Source organism: Diabrotica virgifera, chromosome 6 (genome assembly GCF_917563875.1).
Source record: "Diabrotica virgifera virgifera chromosome 6, PGI_DIABVI_V3a".
Classification (NCBI taxonomy): Eukaryota; Metazoa; Arthropoda; class Insecta; order Coleoptera; family Chrysomelidae; genus Diabrotica; species Diabrotica virgifera.
The window spans coordinates 8,195,676-8,220,689 of NC_065448.1; the positions used below are offsets into that span (position 1 = coordinate 8,195,676).

Below are 25,014 nucleotides of genomic sequence, written 5' to 3' on the forward strand. Positions count from 1 at the left end.
TTAGGTACTTGATTATAATACCTAAAACTATGAAAACATTATGATTCCATTCAATAGGTACCTGTGAAGTTTTACGTTAACAATAAATTATAAAAAAAAATACAATTTCAGTGCAATAAAGGGAATTTTCCCCGTTTTATATATTCATTTAGTTTATAATTGTTTATTCAAACGATCTTCAGATGGCTGCAATCCAGTAAGTAAGTAGGTACTTAACGCAACCACATTAAAATGTATCTGAACACTTGTAAAAGAGTTTTGGGTTTAAGTTATTATACTAAAAACGCTTAATGATATCTATAGATACATTATATCTCAAGATATAAACACAAATTAAAACACTAACGATATTTAATAACAAAATATAGCCTCCAAACCACGTATCCTATTATGTTTACAAGCAATTCGTAAAATTGATCGTCTGGGTGACGTCACGATGACAATATTTCATTTGTCAATGTCAAAGTTACCATACAACCTATGGTATAGGGACCTTGGGATACGCCTATGGATGACAGTTTCGCCATCCAGCAGCCATATTATATCACGTGATTTGGAATGCCTAATTGTATTCATTTTTTTCGAATCCTGAGAAAACTAATAAATATTTTTGAAAAATTTAAACTCCGAATGAAAGACTACATTATTACCGAGGGCTGAAAGTCCCTGAAAACTTCTATAATGTTTAATTTAATAAGTTATAGGGCTGAAAATAAAAGAGAAGTGTGATATTTAATTTTAAATATTTCATTCAATAGAATCTGCTTGTTTATTCTAAGGGGCTTTCCGCCCTCGACAATAATGTAATCTTGCATCCTGCGTTTAAATTTTTCTAAAATACTTGTGTTTTCTCAGGATTCGAAAAAAATCATATTACGATTCAAATGACAGTAAACTCTCGTGACGTAATCTCACCCTTAATGTTCATTGGTTAGTCGATTTAGGCAACCGTAGTAATGTCTAAGAACCGTGGTCAGTGGTAAGACCATGAAAAAGATGGAATGACAACTTACTGGAGGCACATTGAAAAACAGACAAGAGTCATGTCTACATAAACAGAAGAGTTTGAAATTTTATGGTAAGTGTACCTTATTTTGTTAAGTGCCAGTTAAGGAAGGGCTGTGTGTTAAGTTTCCGCCAAAGTGAATGAAATGACAAAAAGAAAATATGTTATTGAATTATTTTAAAAATTGTTTATTTATTAATAACTAATGATATTAAAAGAATTTATTAAGCTACTTTTCTGCACCAAAATTTTAAAGCAAAACTTACACTTGACATTCTATTTATAGATTCTATAAATAGAATGACATATATTTGACATTCTATATATAAATTTTAACCCGTGATCGGAGCAATGGCTACTTACTGTCACTTGCTGTTGCGTTTAGTAAATTTCCGACTTATTTCGTATGATTTAAATCAGGGGTTCCCAACCTTCTAGCAACTGCGTATCACCAAACACCGGGAGGCTAACATGCAAAAATGGAAAGAAGCTCTCTCCGATCCTATTTTTTTTAGAAATATGTCTACTAATTATTTCTAATTTTAATTCTTCTCGGTGTGTAGACACAATGTGTACTTCGGCATTCAGGAGCAATTTTCTTTATTATTGCTGCTAGCCCTGTCAATTTGATTTCAAGTAGTTTGCAAAACAAAAACTCTTCTATAACTCCTTCATAAAAATCAAATCGTACAAATGCGAGTAGCTGTGCTATGTTTGTATCTACTTAAAGTGCAAAATATGTGCATTCTTGAAGTTTTAAACAAAGTTGTTCTTCAATATTGGAAGACATATCAGTAATTCGCCTTTTCACTGTGTTGTTTAACAATGGTATTTTTTAAATTGCTTTGCCTGCCTTTTTTCCTAACACGGTTTGGGATATTTCCACAGCGGCCGGTAGTAAAAGGGTCTCTCAATTGTGTGAAGCTTTCCATCCTTTGCAATTGTACATCTAGCAAGGTAGGATGCCTTTATTAAGTTAATATGATATTTACAAAGCTAGTCATTCATTTTTCTTTCTTAAAAAAAGTAGATTCTCTTGCTTACCACATCACAGTGCTTTGTGTATTTTTGACGTATCGGCATAGAATGCTTCATGCTTTGGCTCGGAAGCGTTTCGAAACAAGCAACACATTGATGAATAGAATTGTCACTATTTTCTGTGCCAGACTTCACTATAAAACCATACTATAAGTATCTTTCGTGGTATTTCTGATTAGCCTGCGGTTTAGGTTTTTTAACACTATCCTTTAAGTCCCAGGGTTCACCAAAAACTGCTTCATAGAATATGGAAGCACAACAACTGCACTGGCACTTTCGCAGACAGAGGCCCAGCGTAATCGCTTGTTTCACATACGTGAAGCGTACCACCAGTGGTACGCGTACCACCGGTTGGGAACCCCTGATTTAAATGATGACGCTCGGGTAAAGAATCCTGGACGCAACTGTAAGAATATTTTTGTTTAGGTATTTCAATTAATTTTTGAAGTTATACTTCTTTAGGCACGAGGGTAAATTTTTATGTTTACTGGGCGCATGCGCACACTGACAGTATGGTATGAAACGTTATACGGGATCTGATTGGGTGTTAAAATCATCTGTCAATAATAGAACTTTTATCGATTGTCATTTGTTTCAAACTTCTGTCACGTGTCACATAATAATAATATATCTACGTCATACGTCTTTGGTTTGTATCATTGGTATATGCCAAGAACGTATGACGTAGATATATTATTATTATGTGACACATGACAGAAGCTCGAAACAAATGACTGTGAACAAAAAGCCCTATTGTTCAAATAGAGATTCTGGATAAACAAAATGTTGTGTATATTAGTTTTTATTGTTGTGAGGACAGAGACAAAAAGCAAGTTCATAATTGTAGTTACTTTTTAAATAGTTTTTAAAAGCAACAGGTACGTATCTTATTGTAAATGTTTCAGTATTGTAATAAAAAAATTACAATCAAGTATATTCAAATGGGAAATAAGCCACAATTTTACCTAAAAATTATTTTATTAACGTTTCGACGCCCAAGTCGGGTGTCGTTGTCAAAATACAAAATAATACTAAATAAACAAAAATGGTGTTGCTTAGTAAAAAATTCTTCTAATAATTTATTTAATCTGACTCATTTATATCGGCAATTAAGACACGTATTATACATTTTAAAGTAGACGACTTTAAAATGATATTGCCAATATTGATGAGTTGCGTTCCTGGGACGACTTTACTAAAAGATAGTTCATTCGATTACATGAAATCAATCCCAACTCAAGAATATCCGCCACAAAAAATCATAGTATGTGATCTGTCTTTAAAAAGACAACCAAATGCAACGGTGGCACTGAAATTCTCGCGTTAGAGATTCCATAGTAAATCACGAGGGAAAACCAGGAAAAACCTCGTGATACTATCCCGACATCGTAAGTATTCGGGTTTACATTTAGTTTATTCTCAAAAATAATACCAAATTCTGACTTGATATTTTAAATTTTAAATAATACTAAAATACTAAATATGTACTAACTCGATATGTTACTGATTTACTAATTGTGGTATTTTCTTTCTATTGACTTCCTCCTTTAATATGGGTAACCACATCCTACTGCATTCTACCGAGGAATTTGCGACACAATTGGTTTCATTTAGCAGAATTAGAGCCGCTTCTTTGATTTTTCTCTTTTTACTATCTGCTTCTTTCAGGACTATACTTGAATCTCTCCACTGAATTATAGTATAGTCCTGAAAGAGGCAGATAGTAAAAAGAGAAAAATCAAAGAAGCGGCTCTAATTCTGCTAAATGAAACCAATTGTGTCGCAAATTCCTCGGTAGAATGCAGTAGGATGTGGTTACCCATATTAAAGGAGGAAGTCAATAGAAAGAAAATACCACAATTAGTAAATCAGTAACATATCGAGTTAGTACATATTTAGTATTTTAGTATTATTTAAAATTTAAAATATCAAGTCAGAATTTGGTATTATTTTTGAGAATAAACTAAATGTAAACCCGAATACTTACGATGTCGGGATAGTATCACGAGGTTTTTCCTGGTTTTCCCTCGTGATTTACTATGGAATCTCTAACGCGAGAATTTCAGTGCCACCGTTGTATTTGGTTGTCTTTTTAAAGACAGATCACATGCTATGATTTTTTGTGGCGGATATTCTTGAGTTGGGATTGATTTCATGTAATCGAATGAACTATCTTTTAGTAAAGTCGTCCCAGGAACGCAACTCATCAATATTGGCAATATCATTTTAAAGTCGTCTACTTTAAAATGTATAATACGTGTCTTAATTGCCGATATAAATGAGTCAGATTAAATAAATTATTAGAAGAATTTTTTACTAAGCAACACCATTTTTGTTTATTTAGTATTATTTTGTATTTTGACAACGACACCCGACTTGGGCGTCGAAACGTTAATAAAATCATTTTTAGGTAAAATTGTGGCTTATTTCCCATTTGAATATACTTGATTATAAAAATGCCAGAAGAAAATAGCTTCAGAACAACAAAAAAATTACAAATTAGGTAAATACCTATTTGGAAAATGTACCTACCTAGCTAGGAGGCAATGCTTTGATTTACATAATTTGATTAGATACCAACAAAAATCTCCATCTAATATACCGCTTTCTTAGTCTATATTTTGTCGTATTTTAATTCCACAAGAATCAAACTTATTTGATTAAACTAACAGAATAAGCAACAAACTGTCAAAAGAATTTTAAAACGTTTAGTTGCTAGGTATATCTTCCCACGTCATTCACAATGTCTCGGTAGTTAAATTCTGCGTGGGGTGAGTTCAAAAATAATCTAAACGTGATAGACGCAGGTTCAATTCCCAATGGAAATTTTTATTTTTTTTTATTTTTTTATACATTTTATGATTGTAAGTATATGTATTATATTTTTTTTTCAGGAAATACGTATTTAGTTAAAATTTTCTCAACAATTGTTCTGAAATAATTTCTTTGGCTTCATTTTTCAATGTGTTTGCGTGTGTTTTATTCTTTTATTTTTTTAATTTTTCGTATTATTAATAAAAAATTTTGGAAAGTAGTAAGTATTAAAATTAGTTTAATAATAGAAGTACATATAACTTCTTACGTGCGTACAAAGTACACACACATTCTTTTTTTTGATATTTAAGGGACTATAGTCGTTAGGAGTTAAGGGGATGGGGGCGAACTTTCGGCTTCAATGCTATTTAAATGGGATTCATTTTTTTCGAATCCCGAGAAAACTAATAAGTATTTTTGAAAAATTTAGCAGAATGAAAAATTACGTTATCACCGAGGGCCGAAAGTCCCTGAAAACTTCTATAATGTTTATTTTAATAAGTTACAGGGTTGAAAAACTAAGAGAAAATTTAGTGTGATTTTTAATTTCAAATATATCATTCAAAAGAAACTTTTTATTCATTCTAAGGGACATTCGGCCCTCAGTAATAAAGTAATCTTTCATTCAGCGTTTAAATTTTTCATAAATCCTTATTAGTTTTCTCAGGATTCGAAAAAAAAAAATATTATATTTAAAATACATTGAAAATTTTGACAAGCGTCAAAATTTTGCATTTTTTCCTTTCTCCTTAAATAAAGCAATGGTATGAGTAAATAAATAATGTATTTAATTTAAAACAATAAAATTCTATAATGTTACTCTAATTATGTACTACTAAAATATACTTTCACTATAATATATACTATATATACTAATAAAATATACTATAAAAAAGTGTGACAGTTTTCATTAATTTTGGTGTGCCGCACCAGGTTTTTCCCGAGAGTGCAATCTCAAATATTTTTTTAAACTACCTGCTTCAGTAAATTGCTTAAAACAAATTTCACACTTGTAAGGCTTTTCTCCAGTGTTTACTCTCAAATGAGCCCATCAGAATCAAAACCTGCTAAATCCTAAATTTTTCGTTTATTTAAATCCAAATTGAAGTACTTTCTGAAGATGTAAGGGGCATACAGAAAAATGACAAATTAATGTGCAATTTTATGACATTTATTGATGACCCTTTGATTGAGAAATGCCGGATACTTTTTGGAAAATTGACATTTTAATGTTTTTTTAGCCTCCTGACAAAATTTTAAAACATGGATCTAACAGGTTTTGATTCTATAGGCCTCAAATGGTCTTTCAAATTATTTGCTCTAGTAAACTGTTTAAAACCAATTTCACACTTGTGAGGTTTTTCTCCAGTGTACTCTCAAATGTTCCTTCAAATTTCTCAAATTAGTAAACTCCTTAAAACAAATTTCGCACTTATAAGGTTTTTCCCCAATGTGTAATCGCATGTGGTCTTTTAAACTGTTCGAACGAGTAAATCGCTTAAAACAAATTTCACACTTGTGAGGTTTTTCTCCAGTGTACACTTTCAAATGTTCCTTCAAATTTCTCAAATTAGCAAACTCCTTAAAACAAATTTCGCACTTTTCCGCAGTGTGCAATTTCATGTCCTTTTAAACCACTCTTAACCCGCTTAAAACAAATTTTGCACTTATAAGGTTTTTCCCGAGAGTGCAATCTGAAATGTGTTTTAAATAACTCGAATAAGTAAACTGCCTAAAACAAAGGACCAGGCAACACTCCTTATGGAAAAGTGGTCCCGGTCAAATTTGATGAAAGTTTGGTCAAAGATACTTCTTGATATGTAGATTAAAAAAGTCTATGGCACCTGGGTCTGAATAACTACTATTCTCGAGTTACAGCCTTCTGAAGTTATTGGATTCGAGTGCTCGGTTTACGTTAAACTGCACTAATTTACGGTCAAGTGAACGAAAATATTTATTATTAGAAGAAGAGAAACTCATGTTCTTCATACATACTTGCGTGTTGTATATAAATTCGTGGTCAAAAATAGTTGGATCGTATTTTAGTCTTCAGAAAACCTCCGAAAAGTCTTCAGAAAACTAAAGAAGTGCGGTATAAAAGGTGCTGCTGGATCGATATAAGCATTATCATGTTTTCATGAATGCTTCTCAGTTATGGAATACCAGCAAAACTACAGTTCTGCCTTATCTTTAGAAAACTACTGAACAGTGGCGGATCTAGGGGGATGGGGGTAATTCCCCTCGTAACATGTTCCAGAATAATTAAAAAAAAATTGTTGAAACATAAAAAAATACATTAGTTGACATGAAACTTGTGCCGCATATCAGATATAAGACAGTTAGAGAACATGGACTTGATTTCAATACAAAAAAAACAAAGTAAATGGTAGTTTGTAAATGCTAAATATTAATTACAATTGTCTATGGAAAAATCGGGTTTAAATCATCTTCGACTATTCGTATGTTAACATTTTGCTGATTTCGGTTAGATGCATCATACGTCGTGTTAACTAATGACCTATCAGGATACTTAACATTGGGTTGATGTCATACAAAGCCTAAAAACCATAACACACTGGTGATATGAGCACAAGTACCTACAGTTCTCGCACCAGATTGACAGGTACAGTAGTACCCGTCAATCGGTTCTCCTACAGGCTCATCTTCATCATTATCTTCATCAACCGTATAGGAAATGAATACTTGGTGTTTTGTAGCTTGCCGAAACCTAGAAAATATTCGAACTCTTATGAATCCCGGTTCATCCATATTCTTATCAATTTGAAACTCTTCGTCATTTTTTCTTATTATTTTATCTTGTATGTAAGATGGTGCCAGTTTAATTTGATATATCCCAATGGTAAGGTGTTTTAGGTAGTCTAAGTCGAAAACAGGAAAGTTAGCAAAATCATGATTATGAAGCCTTCTCCATTGACCATTTGTTCTATATGATTATACCTAAGTATGAATATTATAGTTGTTATAAAAATAACCCTACAAAATTATTCTCCATAATATTTTGTATTAAAAAGCTCATCATCATTGGCTGTAGAACCCCTGGTGGACTTCGGTCTGTTCGATAATCAGCTTCCATTCCATTCTATCCTCCGCCTTGGTTTTCCAATTTCGTACTCTTAACACCCGTAACTCATCTTCTCTGGTCCTTAAATCGTACTCTGGGCCATGGGCGCCCATACCCATGGGCAGGGGTGACCGTGACCCCCTGGCTTTTCGGGTGCTTTGAATTATATATGGTTATTCAAAGTATACAAAATATAATGTGCAACATCTTCACGTTTGCCACCCCCCTAAAAATTTTTATATGGGCGCGACTGTGCTCTGGGCTTACGTCTTTTCGTCACACTATCCGCTCTTTGGTTATAAATGTGTTTAGATGGCTCCATCTCGTTCATTTTCGTTAAATAAAGTTATTTCATTAATTCTGGAACATGTTACCGGTGGAATTACCCCTATCTTCCCTAGATCCGCCACTGTTCAGTAGTTTTCTAAAGATAAAGCCGAACTGCAGTTTTGCTGGTATTGCATAACTGAGAAGCATTCATGAAAACATGATAATGCTTATATCGATCTAGCAGCACATTTTATACTGCACTTTTTAGTTTTCTGAAGACTTTTCGGAGGTTTTCTGAAGACTAAAATACGATCCAACTATTTTTGACCACAAATTCATATACAACACGCAAGTATGTATGAAGAACATGAGTTTCTCTTCTTCTAATAATAAATATTTTCGTTCACTTTACCGTAAATTAGTGCACTTAACGTAAACCGAGCACCCGAATCCAATAACTTCAGAAGACTCTAACTCAAGAATACTAGTTATTCAGACCCAGGTGCCATGGACTTTTTTAATCTACACATCAAGAAGTATCATTGACCAAACTTTCATCAAATTTGACCGGGACCACTTTTCCATAAGGAGTGTTGCCTGGTCCTTTCGCACCTGTAAGGTTTTTCATCAGTATGCAATTTTAAATGATCTTTCAAATGGTGTGATACACTAAACTTTTGTGGGGTTTTTCTCCAGTGTGCACTCTCAAATGTGTTTTCAAAGAACCAGCCTGAGAAAACTGCTTAAAACAAATTTCACACTTGTGAGGTTTTTCTCCAGTATGCACTCTCAAATGTACTTTCAAATTACTTGTTTTATAAAACTGCTTAAAACAGATTTCACACTTGTGAGGTTTTTCTCCAGTGTGCACTCTCAAATGTACTTTCAAATTAAATGCTCCACCAAACTGTTTAAAACAAATTTCACACTTGTGAGGTTTTTCCTCAGCGTGCCCGTGCAATCGCATATGTCCTTTTAAACTGTTCAAATGAGTAAATCGTTTAAAACAAATTTTGCACTTAAAAGGTTTTTCCCCAGTATGCAAACTCATATGTGCTTTTAAACCACCCTTAACCTGCTTAAAACAAATTTTACACTTGTGAAGTCTTTCTCTAGTGTGTACTAACAAATGTCTTTTTAAATGACCTCCGTGACTAAACTGTTTAAAACAAATTTCGCACTTATATGGTTTTTCCCCAGTGTGAACCTGGGTATGTGTAACCAAAAGACTTCTATAAATAAACCGCATAAAACAAATCTCGCACTTGTAAGGTTTTTCGCCAATGTGAACTTTCTTATGTCGATTCAATGAAGTTTTATAAGTAAACTCCTTAAAACAGATTTCACACTTGTAATGTTGTTGCTCTTCAGTGTGCCGCTTCAAATGATTTTTCAAATATTTTTTCTGGAAAAACTGCTTAAAACAAATTCCGCACTTGTAGTTTGTTAGGGAAGGTTTTTGCCCAGTGTGCGATGTCATATGTTTTTTTAAATTAATTGAATAAATAAACCGCCTTAAACAAATTTCACACTTGTAATGTTTTTCGTCAGTGTGACCCCTGGTATGGTTATTCAATGGCCTTTGTCCTTTGTGAACTATCATGTGTCTCTTTAATGAACTTCTATGGGAAAATTGCTTAAAACAAATTTTACAATTTGGTTTTTCTTCGACAGGCTGGCCCGTTGGTTGTTCTTTATCACATGAATGTACAAGTATTGATTCCGTAGTTTCCGATATGTTTTTCTCTTCAAGAAAGCCTAAAAAAATTAAAATATATTTTTTTAAATAATGAAAGTGTTTTGGTTCAACAAAAAAAAGCAATGTCCACCAGATTAATTTTTTAAAAAAGTGTGTAATAATCAATGTATGCAATGTCCATCGTTTTAAATACATTAAAAATATCTTATTCTATTAACATTTCAAACATTAAAAAAGAACAAAAACACCAATAAATCCCATTATTGGTTTTAAGAAGAACACAGACAAAAATAGCGGTAACACAGAACAGAAGTACTTAAAAATATCAACTAGTACATATCGATGGCTTATAGCACACTTATTGTATGTCCGTGAATGTACTTTTTGAGAAAATCGATTTTGAATGTTTAAGCTCTTGTAAACAGCGTTACTTTAAAAATATTAAATTTTACGTAATTGTTTTTATGATACGTCATTAAATGAACATTGAAATGAGTAATAAAAATAAATACCTTTCCTCACAAAAAATAATTAAAGAAGACTTAAAAAAAAGTATGGACATACAATGGTTGGCAATAACATCTTCTTTAATTTTCAACTAAAATTTTTAAATAACTTGGTAATATAAAAGCTATTTTCGTATAGATTATAATTCCAGAAGCCGATGGAAATTGAAAGAACAGTTTAGCAACAATTGAATTATTATTAATTAAAAATTTACGGTCGTTATAATAACCACAATAATTATGATATATAAGAATAACTATGATTTTTTGTATAAAAAGACACTGTACCTATCTAATGTACTTTACAGAATTAAAATTGGACTATTTAAGCGGCCTCAGGAATATTTTAAAATTATAAACAATTTTTTGGCTTACAAACAAATAGAATATCTCGGGAAATATTAAATTAAATTAAATCATGAAAACGGTATTGGAAAAAAAGCGGCAGGACGCTTCTTTTAAAAGAAAAAACGTTTAATTGTGATAAGTGGTTCCTGAGATACAACCGGTCAAAGTTGACCGGCATTTACGGCAAAGATATAAACAATAGGATCATAATTTTTGAATCATCACCTTTCTATTTTTGTCCTCTTTCTCCACAGCAATTTTCATATCTTTAACATACTCATAACATATATTATTATAATAAAAACTATCGATATTACGAGTGAAAATTGCCAAAAATAGCAAAATTGAAATCAAAAATTAGGTTGGATAAAATATAATCTCAGAGTTCAAAATCGGTATACGTAAAAAAAATGCATTTTCTCGGCTTCCCATGGAGCAATTGTCTTCATTCTTTTTTTTGTTCCCAAGTAACTCGAGTAGAATAGCCGCACTCGAGTAGATTAATTTATTTATAAGAAAAGAAAACTACATATTTTTTCCAGTTGTAGACTTTTTTTAGATAAACTTACTACAAGTGTACCTTTTAACGTTAAAAACACAAATATTCTCATTTGAAAGCTGTATAATTATTTAAACAATCTTTATTTAAATAAATTAAAAAATTTTGTTATAATAAATAAATAAATTTATTATAACAAAACAAAAGCAACTTTGACATTTAATAATGCGTAAGTTAGATGGCTCTACTGGAGTTACTTAGGAACAAAAAAAGAATGAAGAAAATTGCTCCATGGGAAGCCGAGAAAATGCATTTTTTTAACGTATACCAATTTTGAACTTTGAGATTACATTTTCTCCAACCTAATTTTTTATTTCAATTTTGCTATTTTTGGCAATTTTCACTCGTAATATCGATAGTTTTTATTATAATAATATATGTTATGAGTATGTTAAAGATATGAAAATTGCTGTGGAGAAAGAGGAGAAAAATAAAAAGGTGATGGTTCGAAAATTATGATCCTATTGTTTATAACTTTGCCGTAAATGCCGGTCAACTTTGACCGGTTGTATCTCAGGAACCACTCATCACAAATAAACGTTTTTTCTTTTAAAAGAAGCGGCCTGCCGCTTGTTTTCGAATACCGTTTTCATGATTTAATTTAATTTAATATTTCCCGAGATATACTATTTGTTTATAAGCCAAAAAATTGTTTATAATTTTAAAATATTCCTGAGGCCGCTTAAATAGTCCAATTTTAATTCTGTAAAGTACATTAGATAGGTGCAGTGTCTGTTTATACAAAAATCAGTTATTCTTATGTATCATAATTATTGTGGTTATTATAGCGACCGTAAATTTTTAATTAACAATTCAATTGTTGCTAAACTGTTAATTCAATTTCCATCCCCTCCTGGAATTATAATCTACACGAAAAGGCCTTTTATATTACCAAGATATTTAATTATTGATAAACAATTACTTATCTAAAATTTTAGTTGAAAATTAAAGATTTTGTTGGAAACACCCGCATTTTACGGGGAAAATTTTCGTCGAAGTAAATCGGGAAAAACACGTCTCTATGCAGAATTTAATTATGGTGAATTTTTATTTGGGTGTTTTTGGTGTAAAGTTAAAATCTTTGGAGTTATAGAGCAAAAATTGAAGAAAAAACACGATTCTCGGGCGCCATTTTGTTTATAAAAAAAGTAGCACACTATCTGCGGACTTTGCATACCTATATTATTAATATATACAATCATAAGATTCGATTTCAAGCAATAAAATTGCTGGTAAATAACTTTTCCCAAAAATGGCCTATTCTTTGATAATATGCCCAGACTATCGGTAAATTATAATAATTTACCATATTAAGCCGACCCTGCATGCAACCTTTTTGTCAGTGCAGAGTGCAGTATAATTTTGGTGATAAACGCCAGAAATAAGTGAGACTTTTCTCAGTGTACTATTTACGTAATGTCAAATGAATACTAAAATTAAGTACATGCTAACTAGAAAAGTAAGGATCTGTTTTTACTAAAAAGGGGTAGTTCCCTGGATTGGCTGTATACCTTATAGTTAAACAAACTGGAACATGAAGTAAAAACCACTTCTATGTAAAAGGTATATTTACTAAAAATTTTTAGAATCCCAATGGATTCAATAAAATGAGTTCATCAGAACGTTTTCAAACCTATCGGTCCATCATCAGTGATCTAAAATCAAATAAGTAATCCCACTATTAAAATGAAAAGATGGTTGAAATTGTGAAAGTTAAAAAAATGTGGTTATGATTACTTACTTGAATACTTGCAAAATAGCCCCAGAACCAAACAATGGTTGTGATTATAAATAAATCTACATTATGTTGAAATAAATTTAAAATGGCTAAACGCCGATGTTCAAGGATTAAACCTCTGGGAACATGGTGAAACTCTACCCGAGGACCCAATCAACCATCTTCGGTCAACGATGACTACTAAGTGTCAAAGCTATGTAAGGAAATGCTTGCTTACATAGCTTTGACACTTAGTAGTCATCGTTGACCGAAGATGGTTGATTGGGTCCTCGGGTAGAGTTTCACCATGTTCCCAGAGGTTTAATCCTTGAACATCGGCGTTTAGCCATTTTAAATTTATTTCAACATAATGTAGATTTATTTATAATCACAACCATTGTTTGGTTCTGGGGCTATTTTGCAAGTATTCAAGTAAGTAATCATAACCACATTTTTTTAACTTTCACAATTTCAACCATCTTTTCAATTTTAATAGTGGGATTACTTATTTGATTTTAGATCACTGATGATGGACCGATAGGTTTGAAAACGTTCTGATGAACTCATTTTATTGAATCCATTGGGATTCTAAAAATTTTTAGTAAATATACCTTTTACATAGAAGTGGTTTTTACTTCATGTTCCAGTTTGTTGATCTGTTTTTAGGTGGATGTGAGAGGTGGCATTCAGATTTTTGCGGATAAATTTAGGCGATAACTTCGTTAATAATAATTGATTTATGCTCCTTCTCAAATATGCCCGGAACATTAATAAAAAAGAATGTGTGTGTACTTTGTACGCACGTAAGAAGATATTCTTCTATTATATAGGTAATTTAAACGAAGTAAATATACTTAACAGGTTATTTGTATTTTATTTAAAAATTTAAACTAACTTTCTTATCTACCACTTTCAAATTTTTTTATTAAAGTAACGAAAAATAAAAAAAAGTATGAATCGTCCAGGATTAGAACCCGCGACCTTCCGTTCTCTGTCCCACCGCTCTGCCAACTACGCCATCGAGCCACTTGAATTGACACGTAAGTTTCGGATATAATTACACAACACGGCGACAAACTGTAAAAATGGTATGCCTACATATTTTATTATTTTACTACAGGGAAACACAAATCCAAAAACACAAGAATTACAATAAATAATACATTTCCTAAAACCACTAATATATTCTTTTAATGACTTATTTGCACGGTTACAGATACATACATACCTATCTTAAAAGGTTAGCAATGAACTACATACTGTCAGTGTGCGCAGGCGCGTGGTTGATGTACAATTTTACCCTCAATCGATTCGCCGCTAAAGAAGAATATCTTCAAAAAATAAAATATTTAAAAATTTCAAAAAATTTCGTTTTTTTTCTACTTTTTTTGCTTATAACTTAAAAACTATTTATTTTAGAACAAAGTCCTATAGGAATAAAACAAAGATAATTAAATTTTCTATCAGATGCGATTGGTTAAAAATGTGTTAATTTATCACCCTTGCTTCAAAATAGCAATAAATATAAAACAAGGGGGCAAAACTGTTGAGATGTATCAAAAAATAAGTATTTTAATACATGTAGCGCCATCGGTTGATAACCAATGTAAACGTATTGTATTGTATTGTAAGTTGCCTATGTGACGTATTGAAATAAAATAGTCGTTGATATTGAACTGAACATGGCGTGTCTCATTTTCTAAGTACCCCAGATAATCCTTCCTTCCACATTAATTTCAAGAGGTTTTGGGCCCAATTAACGAGTTTTAAGGAAGTCTTAACCTGAAGTAATAAGTTGAAGGTTTTTCTGGTAACGTTGTCACGTAGGGTCAAGTGAAAAGTGAGTTAGCAGTTTGTTCGTTGTTCGTAGACAGAAAATGGCGACGGCTAATTATTTAGCAAGTGTTCCAAAATTAATGGGTCGTGAGAATTACGATGACTGGTCGTTTGCAATCGAAAACGTGTTTGTGCTCGATGGACTATGTGATTGCCTGGTACAGGGCGGGGAAAAAGATGAAGACAAGCAAAAGAAAGCGAGAGCAAAACTTTGTTTGTGTATCGATCCCTCCATTTACGTACATATTCGCGAAGAAAAAACAGCGTTTGACGTGTGGATAGCACTAAAAAAACTGTATGGTGAGAAAACTTTTACGCGAAAGATTGATTTACTTAGGACTCTCATAAATATACGACTAGATAATTGTGATAGTATGGAACAGTATATAGGGCAGATGATTGAAACAGCCCAGAAATTAACTCGGAGTGGATTCGAAATTACTAGTGAATGGGTCGGTTCGTTGTTACTAGCGGGGTTGCCGAATAGATTCGCTCCAATGCAAATGGCTTTGGAACATTCGGGCATTAAAGTAACAGCAGATTCAATAAAATCCAAGTTAATCGATATGCAGAAAGATTGTAACAACAGTGAAAAATCTACCGGTAGTGCTTTTGTAAGCCAAAGTCAAGGCAAGTTCCGAAAACATCCCAAAGAGGGCGGTGGTAGTTCCAAAAACAATGACAGAAATGACAGTCATAACAAAAACAAAGAACATGTGGTTTGTTATGGATGTAAAGAGGTCGGCCATTATAAAAACAAGTGCCCAATTTTGAAACGGGAGTTTGAGCATTTTAGAAAACAGCAGAGAAAACCGGAAGATAAAAGTGCCTTTAGTGCGGTCTTTTTAAATGGTGGATTTAATAATAGTGATTGGTACATTGACTCTGGAGCTAGTGTGCATCTAACGTCAAGAAATGACTGGATTAAGAATGCATCCCAGGATATGGAGCTCAAAGAAATTTTAGTAGCCAACAATGAAAAGATGTCTGTATTGTGTACCGGAGAAGTAGAGTTAACTACAGTAAGTAACAACAAAAACTTTGACATTGTAGTTAAAAACGTTCATTGTGTACCAAATATTACAACCAATTTACTGTCAGTTAGCCAGTTGATTTTAAATGGCAACAAGGTTGTTTTTAACCAGAAAGGTTGTGAGATTTTTAATAGTAAAGGTACAAGTGTGGCTACAGCTGATTTAATAAATCAAGTTTATAGACTTAATTTTGTCAAGTCTCAGCCAGTGGCGTTCTCTACGTATTCTCAAGATGGTTGTGATTTATGGCATAGACGTTTCGGTCATATCAACTTTAGAGACTTGGGTATAATGAGGGACGGGGCAGTTGCAGGCTTGGACTATAAAGTGCGGACAAGTTTGCATAATCTGTGTCAGGTGTGCTGTGAGGGAAAGCAGACTCGGTTACCGTTCAAGAGTAGTAGTAATAGTGCTGCAGAACTACTTGAGGTTGTGCATGGTGATTTGTGTGGTCCCATGGAGGTGATGTCCATCGGAGGATCCAGATATTTTTTGGTTCTTGAAGATGACCTGAGTAAGATGGTTTTTGTTTATTTTTTAAAACACAAAAGTGAAGCTCTAGATAGGTTTAAGGAATTTAAATTGCTAGTTGAGAACCAAAAAGGGCACAAAATCAAATGTTTTAGGTCTGACAACGGAGGAGAATTTTGTAGTGCTGACTTTGAATCTTTTTTAAGTAAGAATGGTATAACACATCAAAAAACAAATCCTTACACCCCAGAGCAGAATGGTACTTCGGAGAGAATGAACCGTACGCTGGTGGAGAAGGCGAGGTGCTTGTTGTTCGATGCAGATTTTCCTAAACAGTTTTGGGCTGAAGCCATTAATACAGCTGCTTACTTAAGAAATAGGTCTGTGGTCAGAGGTCTTAAAGGTAGAACACCGTATGAACTATTCTATAATAAAAAGCCAGATGTGAGTCATGTTCGAATTTTTGGTAGTGAGACAATGGTGCACGTACCCAAAGAAAAAAGACAGAAGTTTGACAAAAAGGCAGAGAAGATGTTCTTGGTTGGTTATGGTCAAAATGTAAAGGGCTATAGGCTCTATGATCCCATTAAGAAGAGTGTAATTACCAGTAGAGATGTGGTCATTAATGAAAAACCAAAACTGCTTAAAAACTTTGATTTTTTAGAATCACCAAGCAATGAGATTGCATTGACAGAGGCATTACCTCAAGTGGGGGATCCAGACCAAGATAGACTCTCAGATGAGGAAGAAAACCATAATATTTTGGATGATGACCTCAGAGATGACTCAAATGACCCAGAGTATGTTCCAGATAAAGTGATCACACCAGAAATACCAAGTATCTCAAGACGATCCGATAGAACGAAGAAGCCCAAGGTCTTCAAAGACTATGTGACATTTCAGTGTCATAAACAGCAAGTAGATCTAGAAGATATCCCATCCAGTGTGTCAGAAGCTCTATCCAGACCAGATTCGGACAGATGGAAGAGGGCCATGGATGAAGAGATGCAGTCTTTTGCAGAAAGTGATGCATGGGAGTTGGTCGATACTCCAAAAAGTGGAACTTTAGTTGAGTGTAAGTGGGTTTTTAAAACCAAAGTTGATTGTGATGATCGGGTGTGTTATCGGGCTCGCTTAGTGGCTAAGGGATACACTCAACGTGAAGGTGTGGATTATGAGGAGACGTTCTCTCCTGTAATAAGGTATTCAAGTTTACGATTGTTATTAGCCTTATCTGTAAAGTTAGATTTAGATGTTATTCACTTGGACGTGAAGACAGCTTTTTTAAATGGTGACTTGCAAGAAACAGTATTCATGCGTCAACCAGAAGGTTATGTTTTTAAAGGCAATGAAAATAAAGTTTGTTATTTAAAAAAGGCCATTTATGGATTAAAGCAGTCTTCTCGAGCCTGGTATCAAAAAGTGAATAAAATTTTGATTGGCCTCTCATTTAATAAATCAGATTATGAATCATGTGTCTATATTAAGAAAATTGATAAGAGCTTAGTTGTAGTGGCTCTATATGTGGATGATTTTATTATTTTTAGTAATGATAAAGCCCAAACTGATTTATTAAAGGCAGAATTATGTTCAAAATTTAAAATTAAAGACTTAGGTCAGTTAAAATTGTGTCTTGGTATGAAAATTCATAGGGATAAAGATACTATTAGATTAGACCAGAGTGCTTATATTGCAAACTTATTAAGAAAGTTTAATATGGACCAGTGCAATGCTGTAAGCTCACCGATAGATAGCTTTGATTTTGGAGAAAGTAGTTGCAAAGAAAAAATTGAAAATCCTTTATATCAAAAGTCAATTGGTAGTTTAATGTTTTTAGCAGTTTTGACAAGGCCAGACATTGCATATAGTGTAAGTTTTCTAAGTCAATTTAATAAAAGTCATAATGAGTATCATTGGAAATGTGCTAAAAAGATATTGAGGTACTTAAAGGGGACTAAAGATATTTGTTTGACATATAAAAGGGATGATTTAGATTTAACAGGGTTTGTTGATGCTGATTGGGCCTCAAATAAGTTAGATAGAATATCTTACACAGGTTTTGCTTTTAAACTTTCGGGTGGTGCAATTTCTTGGAAGAGTGTTAAACAAAAATCAGTGGCTCTTTCTAGCACTGAAGCAGAGTATGTAGCTTTAGGGGAGGCTACTAAGGAAGCCATTTATTTGAGAAATTTGTTGTCAGAAATTCAAGGAACACTGGAATCAGTTGTTTTGTATAATGACAATCAAGGGGCTCAGAAGTTATGTATGAATCCAGTATTCCATGAAAAAACAAAACATATTGACATCCGTCACCATTTTATCAGAGAGGCTGTTCAAAATAATGTTGTTGAATTGAAGTATTTATGTACTGATGAAATGTTGGCTGACATCCTTACTAAAGGGTTGAAGAATGTTAAAAATTCTAAATTTAGGCTAGGTTTAGGTTTGAAGGTTTAGATTTTTTGATAAGTGGGGGTGTTGAGATGTATCAAAAAATAAGTATTTTAATACATGTAGCGCCATCGGTTGATAACCAATGTAAACATATTGTATTGTATTGTAAGTTGCCTATGTGACGTATTGAAATAAAATAGTCGTTGATATTGAACTGAACATGGCGTGTCTCATTTTCTAAGTACCCCAGATAATCCTTCCTTCCACATTAATTTCAAGAAAAACAAGCCTGTCCTTATTCAATGATTTTCCATCACTTAGGTTGTTACACTTGGAACCTTCCTAATTCGCTTAGAAAATTTTTGTAATGTGCTAAAACCGTACACCAAATTTCATTAAAATTGACTTACTAGATTTTGCATAATAATTTTGCAATCTAAACTTTTTTTTAAAAATTAAAATTTTTTAAAATCTTGCACAACAAAAACTAGAACATACAAAGATTTGTCAATTTTTTTACATATAAAGAAGTACTCCACCTATCTAATGCACTTTACAGAATTGAAATCGGATTATTTAAGCAGCCTCAGCAATGTTTTAAAGTTATGAACAATTTTTTGGCTTATAAACAAATTAGTGCTGTGGCCAGGAGGGGGTGCCACGGGCTCCTTTATTTAGATGGACTTACCCAAGTTTTTTTTATGTATTTTGACCCGTAGAACACGACTTTTTTGGGTAACAGTTGATCCGGATGTCGATAAGATTGTTATAAACAAAGAACTTGAGGAATTACATAAAATCGATTTTTCGCAAAATAAAACATTTTTTTGTATTTCTTGGGTAATTCTAAGCAAAAAATGTTCTTACAAGTTTTTTCGTAGGATGCATAGTTTTCGAGATCAACGCGGTGGAACTTTCAAAAAATCGAGAAATGCAATTTTTGAACGCGAATAACGTTTGATTAAAAAATAAAATAGCAATTCTGCTGACAGCATTTGGAAGTTTAAGTCAAATTATACCGGTTTTAGAAAGAAGAGACTAAGTTTTCACTCTAATGGCACATAACATATCCCACCAGAATGAAAACAATGGGAACCTTCCCATTGTTTTCATTCTGGTGGGATATGTTATGTGCCATTAGAGTGAAAACTTAGTCTTTTGCTAGCAGTTGCCGCTAGGGCATCTATGCCATTTCATTCGTTGCAATTCGGGACTGCACGCTGGGGTTTGTTTTGGTTGGATCAGGGAGAGCAGCATATGTGCCTCCTGATGAGAGACTAATAAGTTTCGAAACCGGTAGAGGTGCTTGCGGCACTCTCTGATTGGACTGGAATATGGTTCGGCTGTATTTTCGTTTTGCAACGAAATTGAAAATGGTTATTCATTTTTGTTTTATACCGGTTTTAATTATTTGCATTGCTAAAAATTAATTTTTTTATTATTAAACAAAGCTATTTGTTTATAAGCCAAAAAATTGTTTATAAATTTAAGACATTGCTGGGGCCCCTTAAATAATCCGATTTTAATTCTGTAAAGTGTATTAGATAGGTAGAGCACCTCTTTATATGTAAAAAAATTAGCCAACTTCTAAATGCGGTCTACTTTTTGTTCAGAAAGATTTTAAAAAATTTGAACTTTTTTAAAAACATTTAGATTGCAAATTTATTATGCAAAATTTATTAGGTCGATTTTAATGAAATTTGGTACACGATTTAAGTATGTTACAAAGAATTTCCTAAGCGAATTACTAAGGTTCTAAGTGCGACCAAAGTGGTTAAAAAATATTGAATAACAACACACTTATTTTGCCCCCTTATTTTGTATTTATTGCTACATTGCAGAAAAGGTAATACCTTAAGACATTTTTTACCAGTCGTATATCATACAAAATTTAATTATCTTTATTTTATTTCACTACGACTTTGTTCCAAAACGAATCGTTTTAAAGTTATAAGCAAAGAAAGCAGAAAAAAATCGATGTTTTTCGAAATTTTTAAATATTTTAATTATTTTATTAATGTTCCGGGCATATTTGAGAAGGAGCATAAGTCAATTATTATTAATGAAGGTGTCACCTAACTTTATATGCAAAAATCCGAATGCCACCTCTCACATCCAAAAATAGACGTTTTTCGCAGATCCTTACTGGTCTAAACATCATAGGGACCGACCAAGCTGTTCCTCCTTGTCGTTGGTGTATTCTGTGACCAGGTGGAAGACAATTTACGAGTGTTAAGAGTACGAAATTGTAAAACCAAGACAAAGGATAGGAAGGAATGGAAACTGATTCTAGAACAGGCCAAGACGCACCATGGGCATGAGTCATGGTCACCATGAGCCAATGATGACGATTGAAAATTAACTGTGGAATAAACAAAAGCTAAAAAATAAGTTTAACCTAAATATTTTTATTATTTATATCACCTGAGGTATCTTCATCCTTCAAGTCTTCCAGATCAAGGGAGGTAGATAGTTGGCTGTCTATATATCTTGGATCACCTTCAACAAAATCTTCCTTAATTTCAACTTTTACCGCCCGATCTTAAAAAAAATTCATTTACATCAAAGGGTTTAGTTATCCAGGGTGTTTCATTGGGAAAGTAACATACGTTAACTGTAGAAAGAGGACACTTAGGCGGTCTCAAAAATACCATACTTAATGGGTCTTACTTCATTAATAACAAAGATACTTACTGGGTGTTTTATCTATTTTACCATTTTCTTATTTGGTTCATAACTTTTTAACCACACTGTATATTTATTTTATATTTGTCACGGAAATATTATTTAAGGTGTACAATCAACTAACTTATTTAAAATTGTAAAAAATCCAGGTCCGGATTAAAAAATATTGGAAAAATGTTCCGACCCAAAAACAACACCCTGTACATTAAATTTTTTTAAAATGGATTTTGTATTTGAAAAGAGGATGAAAAACTAAATTTATTGGTATACTTTGAATTTTTGGCAAAATGATTTTTCTGGTAAAATTTTGAATTTGAATTCTGAAATTATGCGAATTGCGAGAGCTCGAAGTAAAAAAAATAAAATAATACTTAAAACTTGTTAAACACACTGTATATTTATTTTATATTTAACACTGAATATTATTTAAAGTGCCCAAACAATTAATTTATTTAAAATTATAAGAATTCCAGGGCCGGATTAAAAAATATTGGAAAAAACACCCAAAAAACACCCTGTACATTTTTTTTAAATGGATTTTGCACTTAAAAATAGGACGAAAAACTAAATTTAGTGGTTGAATGTTCGGCAAAATGATTTTTCTGGTAAAATTTTGAATTTGAATTCTGAAATTATGTGAATTGCGAGAGCTCAAATTAAAAAAATTAAACTGTGACTTAATTTTAGTTAATACCATTATTTAATCTAAATTGGTTAAATGTTAACATTTTAGTGTTTTTTTATTATGGCGACAAATAATTCATAACAAATATTCACCTTTAATTAATGAATAAATAATAAGTGTCCACAAAAAATACATAACTTTAATCAACAAACTATCTTACAAATTAAAAAAAAAAAATTTTTCAAAAAAGAAACTTATTAAAATTATAGTAATTGTTCAAAACGGCCCCCACCTTGTCGAAGACAAAGTCTTTTTTTTTGTTATTTGTCTGACTGACTTCATAATTTCGTCAGGGTTATTCTTCATTTATTGGAGGGCGTCTCGAATTCGCTCAAGAAGTTCTTCTCTACTATTTATTTCCTCGTTAGAAACTTTGGATATTAGATATCCAAAAGTTATTTTTCATCGATTTTTTTCTGTATTATTTATTTATTAATATATATATATATATTGTTGTGATCTTGATTATTGATATGAGATAATATTTTTATATGTCATTTAATTTAATCAATGCATTAATAATAATCTAATTAATTTACCAGATCACATATCAATATGTTTTCAATCTCAGGGCTTTTTATAAAATTAATTACTTACATACGTGGCTTCTAAGTATTTCTTAATGGTTCCTAATCGGGATAGGAAAGAAAAAAGTAAAATAATAACACATATGGGTTACAATTGTAATCAAAATATTGTTTATTTTATTTAAATGGCAATCACTGCTTAATATTTGCTATATCTTATTTTTCTTAAACATAACATTTACACATGGGAATCTTATTTTCTTTTGATTTCCAATTGAAAGTTTTTATTAACATTTAACTATTATGATTTATTAGCAACAATTCTATTTAAGTTTGATGAAGCTTTTCTGATATTATTGATTATGTTTCTTCAATTTTAAATGTGGTATTTACTACGAAAAACCCATACATTCATGTCCAAACAAATGAGACTGACCTTTTTCTGGTGCACTGAGAATGTCTTCACACAAGACCCGTTTCCTGCTATCCTTGGCTGCAATCCAAACCTCGTCCTGGCTTCCAGTAATGTTCTCCTCTGAAACTAGCTCGTATAGCTCTCGTTTCCTGCTTCTGTCGTGATGCTGTGTTCTACCTTTTTCGAAACTGCAATCAGCTACCGGGAACTCTTGGCTCAAGGAGGTTCTTTTACTCTCAACCTGGCCTACCTCTCGTTCTACGATAGATACTTCACACTCACGGAACTACACAGGCTTTCTCACTCTCCGTACACTACCGTCTACTACTCGACTTCACTTCTCGACAGCTCAAAACATTCTGATCTCTATTTGTCATTCATTCCCCTGCTTTCTAAATATCCCTTCCAGATTCACAAATCAAACTTCCACCACCAACTCTCATTCGCAGTATTCCTCAAAACCAATTTTTAAACTTTCTAAATATGCTTAATGGATTTCAAAGAAAATAGTTAATTCCCATTCTAAAATTACTTTCTACTATATACAAATTTTAATGACCTACTCTCTATTTCCACTTAGTCTTATTTAGCATCGGCTAATGATCGATCCTTCCGCGAACAAACGATAATGGCCTATTATCGATTTCACTTGAGTCTTATTTAATCACTTCTTAAAATTAAATATAACAATTTGTTGTATACAGGTTGTTTTAAATTTATATGCCCGTGGTTGAGAAAATTGAAAATATTTTATATTAAATTGAATTCTGTTTATAATTATCAAAATTTAATTTTCATATCAAATAGAAATATAACAAATCCCCGCCTTGTATTCGATAAAATTTATCTGCTTTTTTAAATAAATTTTCTCGAGGCAAAACCAACTCCCTGTATATTTCCTTACTTTAATCTACGTCTTATATCCTAACTTACTATCTACTTCATGGAATTCTGTATTTTATTCGTGATATTTGTATACATCGTGAATATTATAAATTCCTCGGATCTTTTCCGAGTTCCTGTGCCTCAACTCATAACTATTTATCCCATTTTCATTATTCACGATGTACGGGCCTTCGAAAACAGGCATCAACTTTGCGCAAATGCCCCCAGGAAGATTTGATACTCGTAATGCCCTCACGAGTACTTTTTCACCCTTTTGGAAAGTCACTGGTCTTCTTTTTCTATTTTGTTCCTGTCTTTGGATATATTTTTCGTTGCTTCGCCGTAATCTTCTCTGTACGGTTTCAATCACCTGGTGATATTCTTTTGGCTCTTGGTCTTCCCATGGCCTTATCGGCAGTACACCCTTCATGATGTATTCTGGGGTCTCTTTTGTTACTGTGCTCGGAATTGTATTTAGATACCTTTCTATTTCCGCCATTTTCCTGTCCCAGTGGCGATGTTGACCATCTGTTGCAATGCGGAGAAATTTCGTCACTTCCTGTATGAATCGTTCAGAAGGATTACTCTGTGGATGCCTGATGCTGACAAAATTTGTCTCTATTCCTCGTTCTCGAAGTTGTCCCTTGAAACGATCATTTCGGAAATACGTTGCATTGTCCAGTAGAATCTTTTTTGGTGTTCCTACTATGGCTATAAAATTGTCGATTTTTCTTAATATTTCTTCCCCCTTTGTGGTGCGGCAACTATATAATTTTACGTATTTTGAAAACACATCCACCATTACCAGAATATGTTTGTTCCTTTTAGTGGTCATAATTAGATCGCTTAACATATCTATTGCTACAATGTCTAGTTTGTTTCGGGCTTCAATATTTTTGGCAACATTTTCGTTTTTGAAATTCCGACTCTTATATTTTTGACATACATCGCACTTCTGGGTAATTTCCTTTGCAATGCGGTAATCCTGTCGGCTTATGTAATTTTCCCTAAAAACGAGCCAAACTTTTCTGCTACCGATATGC

The 25,014-nt window shown here is 32.7% G+C and overlaps 1 protein-coding gene across 1 annotated transcript in view; it reads right to left on the reverse strand.

Annotated features, from left to right (window-relative positions):
* Positions 1-8,616: 8,616 nt before the first annotated feature.
* The window catches only part of LOC114332431 (zinc finger protein 235-like), a 30,908-nt gene continuing 14,510 nt past the window's right edge, over positions 8,617-25,014 (reverse strand). The window contains exons 3-4 of the mRNA XM_050654266.1: positions 21,199-21,315; positions 8,617-9,968 (exon numbers count right to left, since the gene is read on the reverse strand). Of these exons, the coding sequence (XP_050510223.1) occupies positions 8,863-9,968; positions 21,199-21,315 (1,223 nt within the window). The 3' untranslated portion in view covers positions 8,617-8,862. The remainder of the gene's footprint in view (positions 9,969-21,198; positions 21,316-25,014) is intronic.